Genomic DNA, 25,104 nt, shown 5'->3' with positions numbered 1-25,104 from the left:
CCTATGGATGATAGAGGTCAGACATTTGGAAGGTACTGTCTAATGAATCTTGATGAGTTTCTGCAGTGCATCGTATAGAATCCCTACAGTGCAGGAGGAGGCCATTAGGCCCATCGAGTCTGTACCAACCACAGTCCCATCCAGGCCCTATCCCTCACGTATTTACCTTGCTAATCCCCCTGACACTAAGGGGCAATTTAACATGGTCAATCAACCTAATCTGCACATCTTTGGACTGGGAGGAAACCGGAACACCCAGGAGAAACCCACGCAGACACAGGGACAATATGCAGACCCTGCACAGAGTGACCAGAGCCAGAATCGAACCCAGATCCCTGGCGCTGTGAGGCAGCAGTGCCAACCACTGTGCCACCGTGCCACCCACTGCATTTTGTAGACGGTACACATGGCTGCCAATGTTCATCAGTAATGGAGGGATTGAACGTTTGTGAAAGGGGCAGCAATCAAATGGGCTGTTTTGTCCTGGATTGTGTTAAGCTTCTTGTGTGTTGTTGGAGCTGCACTCATCCAGACAAGTGGAGGGTATCCATCACACTCCTGACTTGTGCCTTGTAGATGGTAAACTTTGGGGGTCAGAAGGTATGTTCCTCCCGCAGGATTCCTAGCCTTTGACTTGCTCTGGTAGCCACAGTATTTATAGGGTTGTTCCAGTTCAGTATCTGGTTAATGGTAATCCCCAGGATGTTAATGTCGATGGTAGTGCCATTGAATGTAAAGGGGCAAAAGTTAGATACTCTTGTTGGAGATGGTCATTGTCCGGCACTTGTGTGGCGTGAATGTAACTTGCCACTTCTCAAGCCTGGATATCATTCAGGTCTTGCTGCATTTGGACATGGACTACTTTAGTATCTGAGCAGTTGCAAATGGTGATGAACATTATACAGTCATCTGCGAACAACCCCAATTCTGACTTTATGATGGAAGGGAGGTCATTGATGAAGCAGCTGAAGATGGTAGGGTTGAGGACACTATCCTGAGGAACTCCTGCAGTCCTGGAGCTGAGATGATTGACCTCCAACCAGCACAACCCTCTTCCTTTGTGCTGGGTATGACTCCAACAGTGGAGAGTTTTCTCTGATTCCCATTGACTCCAGTTTTGCTAGAGCTCCTTGATAACACACTTGGATAAATGCTGCCTTGATGTGAAGGGCAGTCACTGTCACTGCATCCCTGGCATTCAGCTCTTTAGTCCATTTTTGAACCAAGGTTGTAATGAGGTCAGGAGCTGAGTGACCCTGGTGGAACCCAAACTGAGCATCCGTGAGCAGGTTATTGCTGAGTAAATGCAACTTGATAGCGCTGTGGATGACCCTTCCCATCACTTTACTGATGATCGAGAGTAGACTGATGGGGTTGGTAATTGGCCAGGTTGGATTTGTCCTGTTTCTTGTGTACAGGACATACCTGGGCAATTTTCCACATTGCCAGGTTGATGCCAGTTTTGTAGCTGGAATGGCTTTGGTTAGGAGCGCAGCAAGTTCTGATGATGCTTTTATGGTTCCAAACTCTGGCCTAATAACTTAAATATTATGTGTGCCTAAAGTTGAGAATCAGATATTCTAATCTGGTGTCAAGTTACCTTGAATAAACACAAGAATACAAGGTGGTGCACACTCAAAGTCGCATTTCAAAACGACAATTACCAATTAATAATTCACATTTCTGTTGGACTCCAAACTAGTAACAATCACTTGTTTCTGAGCTCTGTATCACTCACCAGGAAGTAACAGTAGGACACCTTCCTGACCATTATGAAGGGTCATGTTTTCAGGTCTCTTGCAATATTCGGACCACCAGCAGCGCAATCCCGACTCTTCCCTCCCTTCGGAATTCTAAAGCCAGTTTTAAAACAAAGAGGATACGTCAGAAGAGGAGAAACAAAAGGCAGCATGGGCACAGTGAACCCATCAGAATTCCTGCTTAACTTGACCAATCATGATGTGGAGATGCCGGCGTTGGACTGAGGTAAACACAGTAAGAGTTTTAATAACATCAGGTTAAAGTCCAACAGATTTATTTGGTAGCAAATGCCATTAGCTTTCGGAGCGCTGCTCCTTCGTCAGATGGAGTGGAAATCTGATGAGATTTCCACTCCATCTGACGAAGGAGCAGCGCTCCGAAAGCTAATGGCATTTGCTACCAAATAAACCTGTTGAACTTTAACCTGGTGTTGTTAAAACTCTTACCAACTTGACCAATGACAGTTCCCCAGAATGAGTGGAAATTAACATTTGCATTGTCAAATTAGTTAGTGTGCACCCACCGCCAGCTCTCTTTTCAGCCGCACACCAACGTACACTGTGGGGTCGTTTATTTATGTACAGCACAGGAGGAGGCCTTTCAGCCCATCACGCTCATGCCATAACAATTCCCATATGGCACTCCTCACTTTTTTGATTTCAGAGTACTCGCTGTCACAAGCTTGGAAAATACACGAGAAATGGAAAGGCTGGAACTGGGGAACTAAAAAGGTAGCTTCAAACAAGAGGGCTTTGGGAAAAAACAAAGCGTATTAACAGAGTCGAGGGAACTGGGCAAGAATTCCAGAGGTCAACAGCAGAGCAGTCACACTATCTATATCAAGACTGAAAAGAACAAAACATAGGCAAAGCTAGTTTTCTTGGATCAAAATCGATCACTTAAAGAGATTAGTTCACTGTGGATTTATCGCATAGCACGCAATTCATCACAACATTATGGGAGGTAATCATCGTGGGTCTCAGAGCTGGCAACTAAATAATGTGCAATGTATGTGGGGGCGTAGGCAAGAAAATAGAGTTGAGGTCACACTCAGATCAGCCAAGATCTTATCAAATGGAGAAACAGTCTCAGAGGACCAGAACAGCCTACTCCTAACTGATATGTTCATGTGTATGTTATTACTGCCATCTGAGACATAGGAATTGAAGATAAGCAGCATCGCAGGGCTATAGGAGCAAAGCTGAAATTTTATCAGTTTGCACGTGACAGCATTTAAAGTAGCAACTAGTAGGGATATGGGGGTAGGGCCTGGGTGGGATTGTGATCGGTGCAGACTCGATGGGCCGAATGGCCTCTTTCTGGACTGTAGGGTTTCTATGATATGACTCTATGAGTTATACTTCAAATAAAATACAAAATAACCCCCCAAGATTTGGGGCAGAATTAGGCCATTTGTCTGCTCCGCCATTCAATCATGGCTCATCCCCGTTCTCCTGCTTTCTCCCCATAACCTTTGAACTCCCAAGTATCTTTGTGTCCTGTTGTAATTTCTTTCTTCTCAAAGCACAGGCCTAGTGGTGTTATCGCTGGACCATTAATCCAGAAACTCAGCTAATGTTCTGGGGACCCGGGTTCAAATCCCACCACAGCAGATGGTGGAATTTGAATTCAATAAAAAATATCTGGAATTAAGAATCTACTGATGACCCTGAAACCGTTGGTCATTGTCGGAAAAATCCATCTGGTTCACTAATGTCCTTTAGGGAAGAAAATCTGCCGTCCTTACCCGGTCTGGCCTACACGTGACTCCAGAGCCACAGCAATGTGGTTGATTCTCAACTGCCCTCTGAACAAGGGCAACTAGGGATGGGCAATAAATGCTGGCCAGCCAGCGACGCCCATGACCCACGAATGAATAAAAAATGTCTGTGCACAACATTAAAGTCTAGTGCAGCAAGAGAAGGGAATGGAAGGAGCCAGAATTTGTGGATCTTAAAACTCTGGTATTATCATAACTACAACGGATTCCCTAGAAATACTATATCTACAAGCTGCAAAGTGCTTTTTAAATTCTGTGATGCATACGCAAAGCTAGTCAACGTATATTTTCTTTAATAAGTGGTAGGCATTAGGAAACTAAACAGGAGGAATTGACTAATGGGAGAAAGAGTTAGCAATTTTCTTTTGAGAGATTGAAATCACGCTGCAAGATAAGTAAACATTCACACAAAATTTCTCCGATCTCTACTTTGTCAAAGCCATTTAATTTGCCTATAGAGTCATAGAGGTTTACAGCATGGAAACAGGCCCTTCGGCCCAACTTGTCCATGCCGCCCCTTTTTTAACCACTGAGCTAGTCCCAATTGCCCGCATTTGGCCCATATCCCTCTATACCCATGCAACAGGAAAATATTACAGTGTGATTTATCCCCAGATATGTTGATGTGGAAGTATTCAGTGTTGGAATAATTTACTACATTGTCAGATTCTAACCTGACTGACTTAAAAAACTTGACAAGTTAACACAGTGATGTAAATGCACTGAGCCACAGATGACAGCAGCACTGGACCTCCAGGCTTGGAGGTAACATGGGGACTGAGGGAAACCTCGAATTATAAATTAATGCAGTGCTCGACTTTTGAGGCCACGGTTTGTCTTGGCTACAGGAAATCTCCAACAAAAGACTCACTTTCAGGATAGCAGCAGCTTGCAAAGCTTCAAACATCACACAGTGGGATAGAGGGCCAATCAGCCGATACCTCAAAATTTCCATGGTCAGATCTCTGAAAAAGACAATCCCACCAATTCTGCATTAAACACGAACGCACACACAATAAATCTATTCATTTGTGAACATTTACTGTTGAAAAACTCTTGCTTTGCCACACATTTCTAAACATAAAACGTCCCAAAGCACTTCACGAAAGCATCATAAAACAAAGAGTGACACTAGGCCACATAATATTTATTAATGATCTGGATGAGGGTATAGTTGGGTGGATTAGCAAATTTGCTGATGACACCAAAGTCGGTGGTGTGGTAGACAGTGAGGAAGGGTGTCGTAGTTTGCAGGAAGACTTAGACAGGTTGCAAAGTTGGGCCGAGAGGTGGCGGATGGAGTTTAATGCGGAGAAGTGTGAGGTAATTCACTTTGGTAGGAATAACAGATGTGTTGAGTATAGGGCTAACGGGAGGACTTTGAATAGTGTGGAGGAGCAGAGGGATCTAGGTGTATGTGTGCATAGATCCCTGAAAGTTGGGAATCAAGTAGATAAGGTTGTTAAGAAGGCATATGGTGTCTTGGCGTTTATTGGTAGGGGGATTGAATTTAGGAGTCGTAGCGTTATGTTGCAACTGTACACAACTCTGGTGCGGCCGCACTTGGAGTACTGTGTGCAGTTCTGGTCCCCACATTACAGGAAGGATGTGGAGGCTTTGGAGAGGGTGCAGAGGAGGTTTACCAGGATGTTGCCTGGTATGGAGGGGAGATCCTATGAGGAGAGGCTGAGGGATTTGGGATTGTTTTCGCTGGAAAGGCGGCGGCTAAGAGGGGATCTTATTGAAACATATAAGATGATTAGAGGTTTAGATAGGGTGGATAGTGATAGCCTTTTTCCTCTGATGGAGAAATCCAGCACGAGGGGGCATGGCTTTAAATTGAGGGGGGGTAGTTATAGAACCGATGTCAGGGGTAGGTTCTTTACCCAGAGGGTGGTGAGGGATTGGAATGCCCTGCCAGCATCAGTAGTAAATGCGCCTAGTTTGGGGGCGTTTAAGAGATCCGTAGATAGGTTCATGGACGAAAAGAAATTGGTTTAGGTTGGAGGGTCACAGTTTTTTTTTTTTTTTTTTTTTAACTGGTCGGTGCAACATCGTGGGCCGAAGGGCCTGTTCTGCGCTGTAATGTTCTATGTTCTATGTTCTATGAAACATTTGGTCAAATGACCAAAAGCATCGGTTTTAAGGAGTGTCCCAAAGATGGAGAAAAAAGGAGAGAGAGAGAAAGGGGGAGAAGAAAAAGAGAGGGGGAGAAGAAAAAGAGAGTGAGAGAGAGAGGAAGGAAAGAGAGAGGAAAGAAAGAAATCATAGAATCATAGAAACCCTACAGTGCAGAAAGAGGCCATTCGGCCCATCGAGTCTACACCGACCACAATCCCACCCAGGCCCTACTCCCATATCCCTACATATTTACCCACTAATCCCTCTAACCTACGCATCTCAGGACACTAAGGGCAATTTTAGCATGGCCAATCAACCTAACCCGCACATCTTTGGGCTGTGGGAGGAAACCGGAGCACCCGGAGGAAACCCACGCAGACACGAGGAGAATGTGCAAACTTCACACAGACAGTGACCCAAGCCGGGAATCGAACCCAGGTCCCTGGAGCTGTGAAGCAGCAGTGCTAACCACTGTGCTACCGTGCCGAGAGAGAGAAAAGAACGAGAGAGAGAAAAGAACGAGAGAGAGAAAAGAACGAGAGAGAGAAAAGAACGAGAGAGAGAAAAGAACGAGAGAGAGAAAAGAACGAGAGAGAGAAAAGAACGAGAGAGAGAAAAGAACGAGAGAGAGAAAAGAACGAGAGAGAGAAAAGAACGAGAGAGAGAGAGAGAAAAGAACGAGAGAGAGAGAGAGAAAAGGAGAGAGACAGAAAAGGTGAGAGAAGAGAGAGAAAAGAAAGAGAAAGCGCGTGAGAAAAGAGAGAAACGGATGGAATTCCAGAGCTTATGACATGATCAAATGAACCACAGTCGCGAAGGGTGAATAAAGTTGTGGCTGCTCATGAGGCCATAGTTAAAGAACAGATACAGCAAGTCTGTAATCTGGATTACTAGTCCATTAATCAGTATGCTGTTATTGTCAACAATAAGAAGTCTCACAACACCAGGTTAAAGTCCAACAGGTTTATTTGGTTGGACTTTAACCTGGTGTTGTGAGACTTCTTACTGTGCTTACCCCAGTCCAACGCCGGCATCTCCACATCGTCAACAATGCCATCTAGCTACTCGCTTACATGTAGATTTCAGGCCACGTGCTTCCTTCATACTCACTCTATTACAATGCCAGATGTTAATGATGTCCATGTCACTGTTTGCAGTGGATCTCTAGTCCCATCGCCGATAATCTTTTTCTCGGGTATGACCTCCTCCCCAGCATTATCCTGGAGTTTTCTTTTCAAGCCAGGAACGGTTTGGTTTGCTGTCACGTGTGTTATAGTTTTACATTCACTCGGAGCTGGTTCAGGTACAGGGACATCCAGACATTGACAGACCAACTGAAGCTCCGTTAATAAATCCTAAACGGGGGGGAAAAAAACATTCAATTAGAAATTACATACGCTGGGTTACCCTGTATTCAGGTGCAAAGAGAGGTAGAAAACCATTTGCAAGAAGTTCAAAGAAGGTGCGGATACACTGGGAAACACTCCAGCCAAGTTTGTGCTGGGACTAAGAATGAGTGTGCACACTGCACATCGCTGTATGTAACCTCCTCGTTATTTAGGAAGAAATATCCCTTCAGCAAATATGCTGAACTATCACAAAACTTCATCAGAACAAATATTTACACTTCTGATATTGAAACAATAAACCTCTCAAATTTTGTAAACTAGTATACACAAGATAGAAATAAATTTTGTTCTCTCCACAAAACCCATCTTATAGTTATTTATATATGTTTCGATCCACCTCTGTCCAAAATGTTAATTCTCCCCTTCCCAAAACATTTTTTTCTTTGATGGTGACCTTATCCTTCTCTGCTGAGTGCCATACATAAACAACCTTAAAACAAATCCCTGCTTGACGAGTATTTTAATTCAGTGTTCATACAGTGAAAAACACAAATAGAAACATAGAAAAACTACAGCACAATACAGACCCTTCAGCCCACAAAGTTGTGCTGAACATGTCCCGACCTTAGCGATTACTAGGCTTACCTATAACCCTCTATCTTACTAAGTTCCATGTACTTATCTAAAAGTCTCTTAAAAGACCCTATCGAATCCGCCTCCACCACTGTTGCTGGCAGCCCATTCCACGCACCCACCACCCTCTGAGTGAAAAACTTACCCCTGACATCTCCTCTGTACCTACCCCCCAGCACCTTAAACCTGTGTCCTCTTGTGGCAACCATTTCAGCCCTAGGAAAAAGCCTCTGATTGTCCACTCGATCAATACCTCTCAACATCTTATACACCTCTATCAGGTCACCCCTCATCCTTCGTCTCTCCAAGGAGAAAAGGCCGAGCTCACTCAACCTATCCTCATAAGGCATGCTCCCCAACCCAGGCAACAACCTTGTAAATCTCCTCTGCACCCTTTCTATGGCTTCCACTTCCTTCCTGTAATGAGGCGACCAGAACTGAGCACATACTCCAAGTGTGGTCTGACCAGGGTCTTGTATAGCTGCAACATTATCTCACGACTCCTAAACTCAATTCCTCGATTGATGAAAGCCAGTACACTATATGCCTTCTGAACCACAGCCTCAACCTGCACAGCTGCTTTGAGCGTTCTATGAACTCTGACACCAAGATCCTTCTGATCTTCCACTCTGCCAAGAGTCCTACCATTAATAATATATTCCGCCACCCTATTTGACCTGCCAAAATGAGCCACCTCACACTTATCTGGGTTAAACTCCATCTGCCACTTCTCCGCCCAGTCTTGCATCCTATCAATGTCTCGCTGCAACTTCTGACATCCCTCCACACTATCCACAACACCTCCAACCTCTGTGTCATCAGCAAACTTACCAACCCATCCCTCCACTTCCTCATCCAGGTCATTTATAAAAATCACAGAGTAAGGGTCCCAGAACAGATCCCTGGGGCACTCCACTGGTACAGCACAGCAAACAGGCCCTTCGGCCCTCCAACCGCCATTCAGAATATGACCTATCTATAACCACTCTTTGCCTTCTGTGGGCAAGCCAGTTCTGGATCCACAAAGCAATGTCCCCTTGGATCCCATGCCCCCTCACTTTCTCAATAAGCCTTGCATGGGGCACCTTATCAAATGCCTTGCTGAAGTCCATATATACTACACCTACTACTCTTCCTTCAATGTGTTTAGTCACATCCTCAAAAAATTCAACCAGGCTCGTAAGGCATGATCTGCCTTTGACAAAGCCATGCTGACTATTCTTAATCATATTATACCTCTCCAAATGTTCATAAATCCTGCCTCTCAGGATCTTCTCCATCAACTTACCAACCACTGAGGTTAGACTCACTGGTCTATAATTTCCAGGGCTATCTCTACTCCCTTTCTTGAATAAAGGAACAACATCCACAATCCTCCAGAACCTCTCCCGTCTCCATGAATGATGCAAAGATCATTGCCAGAGGCTCAGCAATCTCCTCCCTCGCCTCCCACAGTAGCCTGGGGTACATCTCATCCGGTCCCGGCAACTTATCGAACTTGATGCTTTTCAAAAGCTCCAACACATCATCTTTCTTAATATCTACATGCTCAAGCTTTTCAGTCCGCTGCAAGTCTGCACTACAACCACCAAGATCCTTTTCCATAGTGAATACTGAAGTAAAGTATTCATTAAGTACCTCTGCTATTTCTTCTGGTTCCATACAAACTTTCCCACCATCACGCTTGATAGGACCTATTCTTTCACGTCTTATCCTCTTGCTCTTCACATACTTGCAGAATGCCTTGGGGTTTTCCTTAATCCTGCCAAGGCCTTCTCATGACCCCTTCTGGCTCTCCTAATTTCCTTCTTAAGATCCTTCCTATTAGCTGTATACTCTTCTAGATCTTTATCCGTTGGGCCACCTCTTTGTACTTTGTAAATGTCCTGCCTGGAGTAAGTGCAAGCTTTTCCTTTCGGTTCACCTGTGAAGTTTTACATGCACCTAAACATGCAGGTATAATCTCAGTTTAACATCTTTTTTTAAAAAAAACTGCAGCACATCCCCCCCCCCAAAAAAAGTTGCACCGCCTACTACATTGTGGTGTCAGTCTAAACTACATACTCTTGCCCTGGTGAGGGAATTGAATCTGTGATCTTCTGTGTTCCCACCAAGTCAAATTGGCACTGGAAAACTACTCAAAACTTGTACAGCACAGAGAATGTACAGCACAGAAACAGACTGCTCGTACCAGCATACCAATTAGGAGCAGGAGTAGGCCACTCGGCCCCTCGAGCCCTGCTCCGCCATACAGTCTGATCAGCCATGAAACTCCACATTCCCACCTACCCCTGACACCCCTTTGCTCATCAAAAATCTACCTCTGCCTTTTAAAGATACTCAGACTCTACTTCCACTGCTTTTTGAAGAGGAGAATCCCAAATCCTCGCGATTCTGAGAAAAAGTTTCTCCTCTGCTGTCTTAGATGAGTGACCCCTTATTTTTTAAACAGTGGTCCCTAGTTCTAGATTCTCCCCAGAGAAAATCTTCCCCACATCCACCCTGTCAAGACTCTTCAGGATCATTCACATTTCAATCAAGCTGTGTCTTACTCTTCTGAACTCTAACAGGCCTGTGCCGATTTTTGTGCACAAGAGCCAGCTTCGGCCTATTTTCAGTTAATTTCATCTTTCTCTCTCGTGTTTATCTAGCTTCCTCAAACTCGCTATGCCATTTGCCCCAGCAATCTCACGTGAATAAAAGTCCCACATTGACGTTTTCCATCAAGGTGTGCCCTCTGTCCATTATAATATTTCCAAACTATATACAACAACTTGCATACATATAACATATCCCATGCGCTTCACCATAAGACATAGGAGCAGAATTAGGCCACTCTGCCCATCGAGTCCGCTCCGCCATTCAATCATGGTTTGCTATTTTTCTCATCCCCATTCTCCTGCCCTTTTCTCATAATCCCTGATCCCTTTACTAATCAAGAAACTATCTATCTCTGTCTTAAAGACACTCAATGACCTGGCTTCCACAGCCTTCTGTGGCAAAGAATTCCACAGATTCACCACACTCTGGCTGAAGAAATTTCTCCTCATCTCTGTTTTAAAGGATCGTCCCTTTAGCCTGAGGTTGTGCCCTCTGGTTCTAGTTTTTCCTACTAGTGGAAACATCCTCTCCACGTCCACTCTATCCAGGCCTCCCAGTCTCCTGTAAGTTTCAATAAGATCCCCACCCATCCTTCTAAACTCCAATGAGTACAGACCCAGAGTCTTCAACCGTTCCTCATACGACATGCTCTTCATTCCAGGGATCATTCTTATGAACCTCCTCTGGACCGTTTCCAAGGCCAGCACATCCTTCCTTAAGTACGGGGCCCAAAACTGCTCACAATACTCCAAATGGTGTCTGACCAGAGCCTCAGAAGTACACCCTGCTCTTGTATTCTAGCCCTCTCAATGCTAACATTGCATTTGCCTTCCTAACTGACGACTGAACCTGTACATTAACCTTAAGAGAATCTTGAACAAGGACTCTCAAGTCCCTTTGTGTTTCTGATTTCCTAAGCATTTCCCATTTAGAAAATAATCTATGCCTCCATTCCTTCTTCCAAAGTGCATAACTTCTCACTTTTCCACATTGTATTAGCACAAAGGCCAAAAAGAAATCTTGATTTTTGTTTTAAAAAGTGAGGTTCTTAGGAGAGGGAATGGAAAAAAAAGTTGAGAAAGAATTATAAAACATAGTCCAGGCTTGGCTGAAACTTAGGCAAAAGCAGGGGTAAAAAACACAACACGTTAGAGTTATGGGGGACAGACAAGACAATGCTCAAGGCCACAAATCAGGTCAGCTATGATCTTATTGAATGACGGAGCAGATTCAATGGGCCAAATGGCCTACTCCTGTTCCTACTTCTTATCATCTTATGGTCACACCTCTTGCATAATATTCTTTGAAGCTATAAAGTAAAAGCCATACCTGATTACAAACCTATTTCATATAATTTCGGGTGCTCTGCAAGTTATATTTCTGACTAATTTCCTTGAAAACGGTGTGAATCTTTACATTGAATAGTGAAAATGAGTTACCATTTTAAGTGCTGGATGTGCCCAAATCCAAAGCTGTCTGTTTTCAGATGGTGTTTTAGGCCTCCAGAGGAATGTAACTGGGCCCAGTGGCTTCGTAGGATATTGATCTGCCTTGTAAAGAACCAATGACCCTTGACGCTTCCCAGACAGGCAGGCCACAGAGGCAAATGTTGTACCTTTAGTACCAGACAAAAATAGAATCAGCAGGGCAATATTCATTCGATCAATTAAAGATAATAATAAAAATGCCACAGAACAAGTTTTATTATAGCAAAGAATCAAGACAAAAAGAATTACGGAGTTTCATTAGGTCATTCCCACAAGTAGCTATTTGTTGAATGGCTTCGATAACTATAACTAGTTGATCGCCCATAGAATTCCACATGATGCATCAAAATCAAACAGTGTTTATGTAAATGTGGGGAAGGGGAATGGAGCAAAAACTTTCATTGAGTGTGCAATCAATGCAAGCAAACTCCACAGGACTGAAACGTCTTACTTCAAGGTCATTTACCTTTACCAGCTTGGAGGAAGACTGACTTGTAATGTTGTTCCAGAGAGAGAGTAAGGGGGTGTGGGCCATTAAATTATCTCAAGCAGAGCAATGAGATAGAGAAATCAAGAGATTGGCCATGCGAGTGAAGTCAGAGTGGGAGAGTCAGCACCATTCCATTTTCTTGCGGGCTTTGTTTAAAATATTTTCCAGGGCAAATGCTAGGCCAGCATTTATTGCCTAACCTTAAATTCCCCTCGAGAAGGTGGTGGTGAGTTGCTTTCTTGAACCGCTGCAATCCCCGCAGTGTAGATACATCCACTGTGCTGTTCCAGGATTTTTGACCCAGTGACAGTGAAGGAACAGCAATATGTTTCGAAGTCAGGATGATGTGTGACTTGGAGGAAAAAATGCAGGCGACAATGTTCCCGTGTGTCTTCCACCCTTGTCCTTCTAGGTGATAGAGATCACAGGAAGGTGCTGCCAAAGGAGCCTTGGTGAGTTGCTGTAGTGCATCTTGGAGATGGTGCTCACTGCTGCCACTGTGCATTGGTGGTGGAGGGAGTAAATGTTGAAGGTGGTGGAAGGGGTGTCAGTCAAATGGGCTGCTTTGCTCTGAATGGTGCTGAGCTTCTTGAGTGTTGTTGGAGCTGCATTGATCTAGGCAAGTGAAGAGTATTCCATCGCACTCCTGACTTGTGTCTTGTAGATGGCAGGCAGGTTTTGGGGAGTCAGGAAGTGAGTTACTCACCACAGGACCCTCAGCCTCGAACCTGCTCTTGAGGTAGCCACAATATTTATATGGCTGCGTCTAGTTCAGGTTCTGTCAATGGTAACCCCTAGGATGTTGATAGTGGCGCATTCAACAATGGTAATACCACAGAATGTCACGGAGAGGTGGTTAGATTCTCTTTGCCCAGGAACATTAAACTCTGTTATGGATTGCAGCAAAGAGGAGGAACAATTTATTTAGCTTGAAGCTCATTATGATTTAGAACAAAATAAACGTTCTCAATCCACTGAAACAGATGCAGCATGGAATTATTCTTTGTATTGGGAGCTCTACAAATTGGATTGAGGGGACTTCTCTGGTGAATTAACACACCTCAAACAGATAATACGGCACCGAGTGTTCAGGCCACCATGGGGAGGTAATAAATATCAGTTAACTTTGCTTCCTACCAACCACACATTAAGAATACCTCCTAGCAGTTGTGTCAAGTCTGGAAACACGCTGCATTGTTTCGTAATCAAGAAACAGCAAAACAACATGGAGGATGATGATTGAATAGTGATGAGCATACCTGCATCTCTGCTACTCAAACGTCCAAGAGTCTTCAGGAGATTATCCTCTGTACCACTCAGCTCCAAACAGCAAGAGTAAGACAAATCCTGGAAGAATTGCAGGCAGAAAAATTACCAATTAAAACTATAGCCAAATGCTCCCAGAATATGGACTGGTAACTATATAATGATACAAGTTGAAAGGTGCTGCAGGGACAGAGAGAGAGAGAGTTTAAGTGCATAAAGCTGGCAAGGCAGACTGAGAAAGCGGGTTCCAGGGTTTTATGAATGGAGGCAGAGAATACAAAAGCAAGAAAATTATGAAGAAAATTATAAAACACTGGCTCAGCCTGAACTGAAATCATGTCAAGTTCTAGGCATCAGATGTCAGGAAGGATGAGGGAGTATTGGGCAAGATAGAGAAAAAATTTACAATAATGACTGCAGGGATGGGGGACTTTAGTTACACAGAATCCTTACAGTACAGAAGGAGGCCGTTTGACTCATCGAGTCTGTACCGATCACAATCCCACCCAGGCCCTATTCCCGTAACCCCACACATTTACCCTGATAATCCCCCTGTCACTAGGGTCAATTTAACATGGCCAATCAACTTAACCCGCACATCTTTGGATAGCTTGGAGAAGCTGGGCAACGGTTGAGAGGAGATTTGACAGATGCAGTCTGAGCAGAGTAGATAGAGAGAAAGGGCAAAGACCAGAAGACACCAATTTAAGGTGCAAATCAAAAGAACCAAGAGCGATGGAAGTATATGTTTTTAAATATACACAGCGAGTGATTAGGAGCTGCAGTGCACTGCCCGAGAGTGTGGTGGAGGCAGATTCAATCGTGGTTTTCAAAAGGGAAAATTTTGTAGATTTACAGGTGAAAGGAAAAGGGAGCGGGACTAATTAAGATGCTTCTGCAGAGACAAGGCATGGATAAGATGGGCCGAATAGCCTCCTTCTGTGCTGTAATCATTCTATGATTCTACTTGAATTGATTAAAACAATCTTTATGTCGCCTAGATAAATAGTTATGTTTTGTCAAAAAAAAGTGCACAGGCCAAAACAGCACTGAATTAGAATATTTACTCTTCAATCCAATTCCATTTCCAGGAAAGCAAGGCCAGCATTTGTTTCCTATCCCTAATTGCCCCTGAACCGAGTGGCTGGCTAGGCCATTTCAGAGGGCAGATAAGAGTCAAGCACACATCCCTGTGGGTCTCGAGTCACATGTAGGTTAGCCCAGGCAAGGACGGCAGATTTCCTTCTCGAAAGCACATGAGGAAACCAGAAGGGTTTTTACGACAATGTTTCATGGTCATCGTTAGAATTCCAGAGTTTTATTGGTGTAAAATTCTAGCATCTGGTGGGATTCGAACCCGGGGCCCCAAAGCATTACCTTGGGTATCTAGATTACTAGTCTCATTCATTTCGGTCACAGTACATGAGAACTGACTTCATGCATCAAACCTTTAAACAATTTTATTGAAACTTCATCCAAATATAACTTTCACTCTGTCTCAGAAAGCTGAATAGATTCATTTCTGGATAACATGCCAGGGGACAAACTTGACTGTTACACTCTGAAGTGATTGCTCTTCAAGGCCATTGCATCATTAAACACCACATGTTAAAAATGCAGTGACTGAAAGAGATCGGTCAGTTGAGACGCAAGAGCAAGTAAATTGAAACATGATGTTATGCACAACTTTTAGATCATCATATCACATCTGTCCAGTGAACCATAGAGTGCTGACACATAGAAAACTGATCCAGAATTCTCCCAACGGTATACAAGAGAGGCAACCTTCCTTTCTGGTTTTCAATGGGGGAAGGGGGGGGAGAAGGAAGTGGAAAATATTAAATACTGAAATAATCTCAAGTACAGCAAAGCACAAAAGGAGGCCACTTGATCCACCGAGTCCATGCCAGCTCAATGCCAAAGATGATTTTGTAAGCAGTACACAATAAGGATTTTGCAAATTTAACTTGTATCTTCTAGCCCCCAATCAATTGTCCTCCACAAAATGATTAAAAACACAGATTTGAGGGTACAGTACCTGCAGGAGACACTGCTTTGACATAGCACGGTAACATGCTCTGTAACTTTTAGTTGTTGGTTTATTGCCCAAACAGTATCCCCACTTTTTGACCATATGGAATCTTTTTGCGTGCCATATGTGGGTCTCCAGCCAAATGTTCTTTCGCTGCCTACGATTGAATTCCATTAACAAGTTGCCATGTCGCCGACGGGCTTTGCGGGACTTGCTCTTCGATTGCTCTTTCTTCAGCTGGGCGATCTTTTCCACCTGCAGTAAAAGGTTTGGTTCGCAAATTAATAAACCAGGGCTTTCAAAAAGGAGTTTCCCCCCGTTCTTCCAAAGGATCGCATCGGCCATTCAACGACACCAACACAAGTTATCAATACTCGGGTAAAACTGTTATGAAGACAACATTATCAGCTGCAGTTTTTAAAACAGTCGCATTCCAGCTTATAAGGTGAGAGCGGATAATTAAAAGCAATATTTTAAAATATTCATATGGAAAAGAAACAAAATTCATTCTCTATCATAATACAATCAAGGATTCATCCATTGAAAATCAGAACAAAGAATAGGGCACAAGCCCCTAAATCTATCATTGACCATTTCAATACGGAATATTGCAGCAAAGTCAGTCGCGTGTTGAATATATAATTACAAAACACATTTGAATGAGTTGCCATTCATCTCAATTGGATCTTTGTTTTACAAATACTCAGAACACACCAATCATTGCAACTACAGATAACTAAGCCACTTCAGAGCTTTTGCCTCAGTTACTTGACCCAGAAGAGCATTCCAAATACTCTGATTGGTTTATAACTTTACCTCTTTCTTTGCAATTTCTCGAAGCCTTCTCGGGAGACGTTTAATATTGTGACTCATAGCTCTCCGACGCATTGCTGGTGGTAGTGACTGCAGAAACTGAGAGCTAGACTTGTGTGCGACGGCTTTTAACATGGCATTGATTTCGGCAGCACGAGCCTGCGCAAAGTTTGTTGCTACGGTATTAAAAATAAAAATTAAGAAATTGATTAATAATATTTAAGCGATAATTTTAGGATGAAAAAAAGTTCATTTTCTAACTTCTTTCCCTTTCAGATTTTCTCTCCAATCTCACCTCACTTTACATCATATCTAAAAGGTCACAACTTCATAGAAGTCATAGAATTCCTACAGTATATGAGGCCATTCGGCCCATCGAGTCTGTACCAACTTTCCAACAGAGCATCCCACCCAGGCCCTATTCCTATAACCCCACATATTTATCCCGTGAATCCCCCTAACCTATACATCTTGAGATACTAATGTGCAATTTACCATAGCCAATCCACCTTACCTGTACATCTTTAGAGTGTGGGAGGAAACCGGAGCACCCGGAGGAAACCCAGGCAGCCATGGGGAGAACGTGCAATCACCACACAGACAGTGACCCAAGCCAGGAATCAAACCCAGGCCTCTGGAGCTGTGAGGCAGCAGTGGTAACCACTGTGCCACCGATATCAATTAGTTCCCAGAATGCAAGATTCCCATTGAAGGTCATAACCCCATTCATTCTGCAATATTACAAGGCACCCAGGTTAAAGAACATCATTAAATAAACAGGCAAGGAGTAGGAGAGCTTTAGAATCAGATATTTTAAAATTCATTTGTTCCTGCAATAATAAAAACAAGCTTCTATTTACTGCAGAGTACCTACCAGTTATGATTTTGGGAATTTCTTGAACGTAGCTACGATAGTTTCCTCTTGAGCTTCCTCGCTGCCCTCGGAAACCTCCTCTATGTGAGCCCCTCTGTCGGTCACCATAACAAGATGGCTGATGGCTGGATCCCACCTGCTGTTGTTGCACATGGCCGCCATTAACACCTGGATTTTTTTTAAAAAGGGCCAGAAATGAAAAGAATTCCTGGAGTTCTGAAAAATGGTCCACAAGTCTGTTCCTTTCTGATCAGATCACAATCCCAATAATCCGTCTTCACACAATATCCCTCTAATCTCAACTCCTCACAAACACACCCAATTGCCTGCTTGAAACCAATTCATACTGTCTGCATTTGACAAAATCCATCTGCGGTACTGACCATCCTCGTCATTTCAAAGCTCAAAATAAAAGATCTGAATCCATAAAAGTCCAGATCGTCTCAAAATCTCAAGGCCCAAATGAGCAGTCACAAAGGAATCTGAAAAACTAGAGAGTGTTGCTTCTGTAAATCAAATATAAAATCCACTGCAAGGACGACTGAGTGATCTTCAGGGATATAATGTACTCCACTGCTCCACAGGGCCCTACCTGCTCAAATAAGCACTATCTGAAAATAAAGGGTCACTCAATTAAAATGGAAATTAGGAGATTATTTTTTCTATCACAGGGTCACACAGGTCTTTGAAATTCTGTTCCCACTGCCTTTTGAAAAAGAGAGTCTTTGAATATTTTTGATAAGATTCTTGATTAACAAAGGGGTGAAAGTTATCAGGGGTAAGCAGGAGTGTGGGGTTGGGGTTATAAACAGATCAGCAATTATCTTGTTGAATGGTGGAACAGGCTTGAGGGCCTACTCCTAATTTGTAAGTCCGTAGGCATTAAGATTAGTTCAGTGAAATTACTGAGGCAGTCCAGAAATTGCTGGGGGAAAAACATCACCTGATGACAATTCATCACTATCCAAGCACGATGCCTACCAAAACATCCACAGGATTGTCCAATGTAAGCTCAGAGAGATGCAAGATACCTGGCCGAATTAGAAAACACAAAATTCAATCATATGCTGACCATAACATGGAGGAGATTCTATGATGCTCTGAACTGTGTCTACACAGCCCAGTCCACTGGCTCATCACCAATCCTCCCTGCTAATCAACACTGCTCAAAGTCAATCCAAATTTACGATGGTCGGAGCATTTTAACCCCTCAATCGGCCTCCATCCATTAATGGAGCAACTCAGACTGGTACAGGCTGACATCAACTGTTCTCTTGGTAATCCTTCCACACTGAGAAATAACAAAATGCTCCAGGAAACATGCCAAGAACAGGACATCGACCTCCACACCACATCCGTGGACCCGACCGAAGTCTTTGACACAGTCAGCCTCAAGGGTCACTGGAGAAATTTGACTACCCTGTGAAATTCATCACCATGGTTCAAAAGTTGCACGAAAACACGCTCATGAGTGTTCTGGATGATTTAAAAGAAAATTTGTTCATGGGACATGGACATCAATGGCTGGGCCAGTGTTTACTACCCAGCCCAAATTGCCCTCTAAGGTGGTGGTGGGCTGCCTTTGTGAACTGCTGCAGTGCAGAATTCCAGGATTTTTACCCAGTGGCATTGAAGGAACGGTGATATATTTCCAAGTCAGTCTGGGGACTGGCTTGGAGGGGAATGTGTAGGTGGTGGCACTCCCTTGAATTTGCACTTGTCCTTCAGGATGGTAAATGTTGATGGGAGGTATTGTCTAAGGAGCCTTGGAGAATTGCTGCAATGATTGTGTAGACTTATCAATGTGCATCAGTGGATGGGGTGCCAATAATGTGGGTTGCTTTGTCCTGGATGGTGTCAAGCTTCTTGAATGTTGGAGCTGCAGTCACCAGGGAAGGAGAGTATTCCATCACACTTCTGACTTGTGCCTTGTAGACGGTGGACAGGCAGTGGGGAGTCAGGGGTTGAGTTACTCAGCACAGGATTCCCACCCTCTGACCAGCTCTTGTAGCCACAGTATTTAGCTGGCTGGTCCAGTTCAATTTCTAGTCAATGTTCCTGGATGTTGACAGTAGGGGACTCAATGAAGATACTGTTGTTGAACGTCAAGGAGAGATGGTCAGATTCGCTCCCGTTGTTGCCTATGTTACAATCCCAGTTGATGCTAACACTGGACAAGTCAGATCCCAGAGGGCAACCTAATTTGGCAGATCGTAATTCTTATTCAGAAACCATGGAGTAAAGTTACTAAACAAATTCACAGGAGTCCGCTGATGAACTGTTCATACAAGGAATAAGATATTTATTAAAACAAGAAAAATGAAAATATTAACACCAGACAAAAACGTCAGAAAGATCTCAATACAAATACAAGATGATAATTCAGATTCCAACTGTTCCTTTACCCCAGCAATATATTTACAGACACAAACCAGTGAAATGTTACCACTAGCTTGACACAAAGGCTTCTCGTTTGGGCTGGCACAGTTGCAACTGGTTTCCTTCCAGTGGATTCCTGAGCATTCACTTGATGTGTCACACCCAATTTGCACCTCTCCCAGAGGCACCCAAAAAATGCACCCCATACTTAATGTTTCTTCAACTGTAGAGTGAACTTTTGAATTTACTGAACTGAGTTTTGCATTAGCATCTCTGCTAAACTGATCACTTTGCTGAGTCTTAACTCAGTCAACTATTCTCTCAGTAGCCTTGTGGTTTTGCTCCGAGAGCTTTTCTCAAGCCACTTCTCTTCAGTTCTCCTCATAGTTGCTCTAACTTGGGGTCCATTTCTCTGCTCTTTTAACTTAATGGGAGCTGTTCCTGATCCCTGCCTTTGTCCCTCACCTAGGACGTCCTCTTTGGACACTGTTGCCCTCCCTGATTGGGGACGTTCTCCCTGGGACACTTACTTTGTAATGGTGCTCCAGTTCTACTCATTAGACCCGTTTTATTGCATGGTTTGCCTTTCGATTTGATTTGTCACACGTATTAGTACACAGTGAAAAGTATTGTTTCTGGCGGCTATGCAGACAAAGCATACCGTTCATAGAGAAGGAGAGAGTGCAGAATGTAGTGTTACAATCATAGCCAGGGTGTAGAGAAAGATCAACTTAATGCAAGGTAAGTCCATTCAAAAGTCTGATGGCAGCAGGGAAGAAGCTGTCCTTGAGTCGGTTGGTATGTGACCGCAGACTTTTGTATCGGAAGAAGGTGGAAGAGAGTATGTCTGGGGTGCGCGAGGTTCTTGATTATGCTAGTTGCTTTGCCGAGGCAGCAGGATATGTAGACAGAGTCAATGGATGGGAGGCTGTTTTGATGGATTGGGCTACATTCACGACCTTTTGTAGTTCCTTGCGGTCTTGGGCAGAGCAGGAGCCATACCAAGCTGTGATACAACCAGAAAGAATGCTTTCTATGGTGCATCTGTAAAAATTGGTGAGAGTTGTAACTGACAGTCCAAATTTCCTTAGTCTTCTGAGAAAGTAGAGGCGTTGGTGGGTTTTCTTAACTAGTGTTGACATGGAGGGCCTAGGACAGGTTGTTGGTGATCTGGACACCTAAAAACTTGAAGCCTCCAATCCTTTCTACTTCATCCCCATTGATGTAGACAGGGGCAAGTGCTCCTCTATGCTTCCTGAAGTCGATGACTGGCCCCTTCGTTTTGTTGACATTGAGGGAGAGATTACTGTTGCTGCACCAGTTCATCAGATTCCTCGCTTCTGCGCAGGACTGGCTCCTGAGCTGAAGGTGGTAAAATAAATGAACTGTGCACATGCAGCCATTTCCCAGCCAGCACACACACAAAAGCACATGGTTCGGTCAGAACTGGAGCTGGAGCGCCCAGCTTCAGATTAAGATTTGAGTTTCATCATGCCCAACACTTGTGTGGTGTTTCTTTCTGTTTATCAGCTCGTGCCCAAATGTTGCCCAGCTCTTGCTGCCTGCAGGCAGAGTCTACTTCAGTCTGGGAGGAATTGTGAATGGGACAGAACACTGCAATCATCAACAAACATTTCCATTTCTGACTTGAACCAAGACTGTAATGAGGTCTAGAACCAAGTGGCCCTGGTGGAACCCAACCAAACATCAGTGAGCAGGTTATTACTGACTAAATGCCTCTTGATAGCACTCCCAGAGACATCTTCCATCACTTTACTGATGATCTAGTAGACACAAAGAGCCTGATAAGCAGATATTAGGACAGCCGATCAAATGTTTCGCCAAAAAGGTAGATTTTAAAGAGTGCCTTCAAGCCAGGTCAAAAGGCTTGGGAAGAAAATTCAACAACTTCTGGCCTGGGCAGCTGAAAGCAAAGTGGCAAATTGCAGTGTGATTAAAATTGGGGAATTACCTGAGTGTGGAATTTGGGGAGAGTAGCAGGACTGGAGGTGGCTAGGGAGATACAAGGACAAGCTGTAATTTGAAAACCAGGATGAGAATTTTAAAATGGAGATGACATTGGACTGGGAGCTAATGCAGGTCAGCAAGAACAGGGCTGATAAGAGGAGGTTTGGTGCGAGTTAGGTCAAGCGCAAGATTATGGAGGATGACAGGTCAAAGTTCAATCAGGAATTCCAGAGTGCAGGGGTGGGAATGGCTGAAGGACTTATCTGTAGTGCTAGAAAAGAATGCATTGTATTGCAGACTCAAAGTAGACAGCTTGGATGAACAGGAGTGCAACCAGAGGGTGGAGTAAAACCGTTAGGATCTACAGATATCAGATTTCACCAACATGAATGGATCAGAACTTTTACTTTTTAACCCATAAACCAAGGAAAGCTGCTCAAAACTTCAAACCACACAAAGATTTTTTTACCTTGATGATGTGTAAAGCAGCTGTAATGAGGACTATCGGTTTGTGATTCAGATGATCCCATTCCAGATCTGCCAGCCCCTGGATCAGAGGAGGAGGAGAAGGTGATATTGCTGGGCTGGTTTCTCATCAACTTGGCAAATTTCTTTTCTTTCCGATTGACTCCAGACATGGCTCTACAAAGAAAATGCAATTAACACTTTCACAATAAAATTTACACACAATTCCAAAGCAAATAATAACAACACTTTCCATTACAAACCTCCACACAATACATCGTTACACGTTTAACTTCAATAGGAGCGCTGCCCAGATTCTGGGCACCACACTTCAGGAAGGGTGTGAAGGAATAAGAGAGGCTTCAGCAAAGATTCCAGGGATGAGGAATGTTAAATAGAAAGATTGGAGAAGATGGGGCTGTTCTCCTTGGACAGGGTTGAGACCTGATATACGGACATAGTAGATGGCAGAAACTATTCCATCAGCGGAAGGATCGAATACCAGAGGGCACTGATTTAAGGTGATTGCAAAAGAAACAATGGCAACATAAGGAAAAACATTTTAAACAGCGAGTGATTAACGTCTGGAATGCACTGCTGGAGGAAGACTCAATCGTGGCTTTCAAGAGAATTGGGCCATTATCTAAAGAGAAAATTTTTTCAGGGCCACAGGGAAAAGATGGAGGATTGAGACTAAGTGAATGGCTCTTGGAGAGCTAGCAAATACATGAGAGGCCAAATGGCCTCCTTCTATGCTGTCACCATTCGATGATGGAAGCTGTTTTAATAATATGTTATAAACTGATGACTCCAATAAATGTTTCTGGAGGGTCAGTAGTTCTATAGTGACTGTGGTCTTCCAGAATTCCCCAGAAAGGCCCCTTGCAAATGTAAATGCCTGCTCAAGGAAGGAGCGAGATAGAGGAGGAGAAAGGAACGAAGGTGTCACTCAGGGGTTGTTACACAAGATTATAGCTCATTCTTAAAATTCATTTTCAGGATGCAGGTGTTGGTGGTTCAGCCAGCATTTATTGCCCATCCTTAGTTGCTCTTGAGAAGGTGGTGGCGAGCTGCCTTCTTCAATCACTGCAGTCCCTGAAGTGTAGGTACACCCACCAGTGCTATTCGGGAGGGAGTTCCAGGACTTTAACACAACAAGTGAAGGAATGGCAATATACTGCTAAGTCAGGATGGTGAATGGCTTGGAGGGTAACCTCAAAATGGTGGTGTTTCCAGGTTACTGCTGCCCATGTCCTTCTAGATAGTAGCAGTCATGGGTTTGGAAGGTGCTTTCTAAGGAGCCCTGGTGAGTTCCTGCAGTGGAACCTGTTGGACTTTAACCTGGTGTTGTTAAACTTCTTACTGAGTTCCTGCAGTGCAGCTTGTAGATGGTCCACACTGCTGTTACTATGCATCAGTGGTGGAGGGAGTGATTGTTTGTGGATGAGGTACTAATCTAACGGGCTGCTCATGGGATTGGGGAGTGTATATTAGCATGCATTGAGGATTGGTTAAGAGATAGAATGCAGAAATAAACAGGATATTTTTGGGATAGCAAGATGCAATTAGTGGAGTGTCACAAGGATCAGTCCTTGGGCTTTAGCTATTTACTACCTGTGTCAAGTGACTTAGGCGTGAGGAGAGTATAACACATTCACATTTGCTGATGATACAAAGCTAGGAAGGAGGATGCAAAGGCATGTAGACAGGTTAAGTGATTGTACAAGAAGGTGGCAAATGGAATATAATGTAGGGAAGTGCGAAGTAAGCCACTTTGGAAGGACAAATAAAGCAGAGTTATTTTCTAAAAAGTGAGACACAAGTAAAAGACGATATTCAGAATGATTCAATCAGAATGATTTAGCTGCCCTTATATATGCAGGTACAGTAAGCAATTAGGAAGGCTATTGGTATTTTAGCCTTTATTACAAGTGGTTCAACATGCAACAGTAAGGAAGTTCAGCGAAGGTTCACTAGGTTGACTTATGAGGAAAGGTTGGGCCGATACCCATTGGAGTTTAGAAGAATTAGAAATCATAGAAACCCTACAGTGCAGAAGGAGGCCATTCGGCCCATCGAGTCTGCACCGACCACAATCCCACCCAGGCCCTACCCCCACATATTTTACCCGCTAATCCCGCTAACCTACGAATCTCAGGACTCTCAGGGGCAATTTTTAACCTGGCCAATCAACCTAACCCGCACATCTTTGGACTGTGGGAGGAAACCGGAGCACCCGGAGGAAACCCACGCAGACACGAGGAGAATGTGCAAACTCCACACAGACAGTGACCTGAGCCGGGAATCGAACCCAGGACCCTGGAGCTGTGAAGCAGCAGTGCTAACAACTGTGCTACCGTGCCGCCCAGGTGACCTTACTGAAACATATGATTCTGAGTGAGCTTGACAGGGTAAGTGTTCATAGAATATTCATAGAAACCCTACAGTGCAGAAAGAGGCCATTCGGCCCATCGAGTCTGCACCGACCACAATCCCACACAGTCCCCACATCTCCACAATCCCACACAATCCCCACATCTCCACATATTTACCCGCTAATCCCTCCAACCTATGCATCCCGGGACACTAAGGGGCAATTTAGCATGGCCAATTAACCTAACCCACACATCTTTGGACTGTGGGAGGAAACCGGAGCACCCGGAGGAAACCCACGCAGACACAGGAGGAATGTGCAAACTCCACACAGACAGAGACCCAAGCCGGGAATCGAACCCAGGTCCCTGGAGCTGTGAAGCAGCAGTGCTAACCACTGTGCAACCGTGCCGCCCCTGAGGAGATGTCGTGCCGCCCCTCAAGAGGAGATGTTGAGAGAACATCTCCTCTCGAGGGGGAAATCTTGAACTGGGGAGGTGGTGGCGTAGTGGTATTGTCACTGGACTAGTAATCCAGAGACCCAGGGCAAGATCTGGGGACCCAGGTTTGAATCCCACCATGGCAGATGCTGAAATTTGAATTCAAGAAATATCTGGAATTAAGAATCTACTGATAACCATGAAACCATTGTCAATTGTCGTAAAAACCTATCTGGTTCACTGATGTCCTTAAGGGAAAGGAAAATTATCGT

The 25,104-nt window shown here is 44.0% G+C and overlaps 1 protein-coding gene across 7 annotated transcripts in view; it reads right to left on the bottom strand.

Moving 5' to 3' along the window:
- pop1 (POP1 homolog, ribonuclease P/MRP subunit) overlaps positions 1–25,104 on the bottom strand; it is a 60,381-nt gene that overhangs the window by 31,913 nt on the left and 3,364 nt on the right. For all 7 annotated transcript variants that reach the window (XM_078215632.1, XM_078215634.1, XM_078215631.1 and 4 more), the window contains 9 exons: positions 22,024–22,196; positions 17,208–17,375; positions 16,337–16,509; positions 15,527–15,775; positions 13,482–13,569; positions 11,685–11,860; positions 6,773–7,017; positions 4,413–4,506; positions 1,739–1,853 (listed from right to left, as the gene is read on the bottom strand). In XM_078215632.1, the coding sequence (XP_078071758.1) occupies positions 1,739–1,853; positions 4,413–4,506; positions 6,773–7,017; positions 11,685–11,860; positions 13,482–13,569; positions 15,527–15,775; positions 16,337–16,509; positions 17,208–17,375; positions 22,024–22,192 (1,477 nt within the window). In that variant the 5' untranslated portion in view covers positions 22,193–22,196. The remainder of the gene's footprint in view (positions 1–1,738; positions 1,854–4,412; positions 4,507–6,772; positions 7,018–11,684; positions 11,861–13,481; positions 13,570–15,526; positions 15,776–16,336; positions 16,510–17,207; positions 17,376–22,023; positions 22,197–25,104) is intronic.

The sequence above is a fragment of the Mustelus asterias genome, chromosome 7 (genome assembly GCF_964213995.1).
Source record: "Mustelus asterias chromosome 7, sMusAst1.hap1.1, whole genome shotgun sequence".
NCBI lineage: Eukaryota > Metazoa > Chordata > Chondrichthyes > Carcharhiniformes > Triakidae > Mustelus > Mustelus asterias.
Note: the sequence above shows the minus strand (reverse complement) of the source record. Positions and strands in the feature narration are given on the sequence as shown.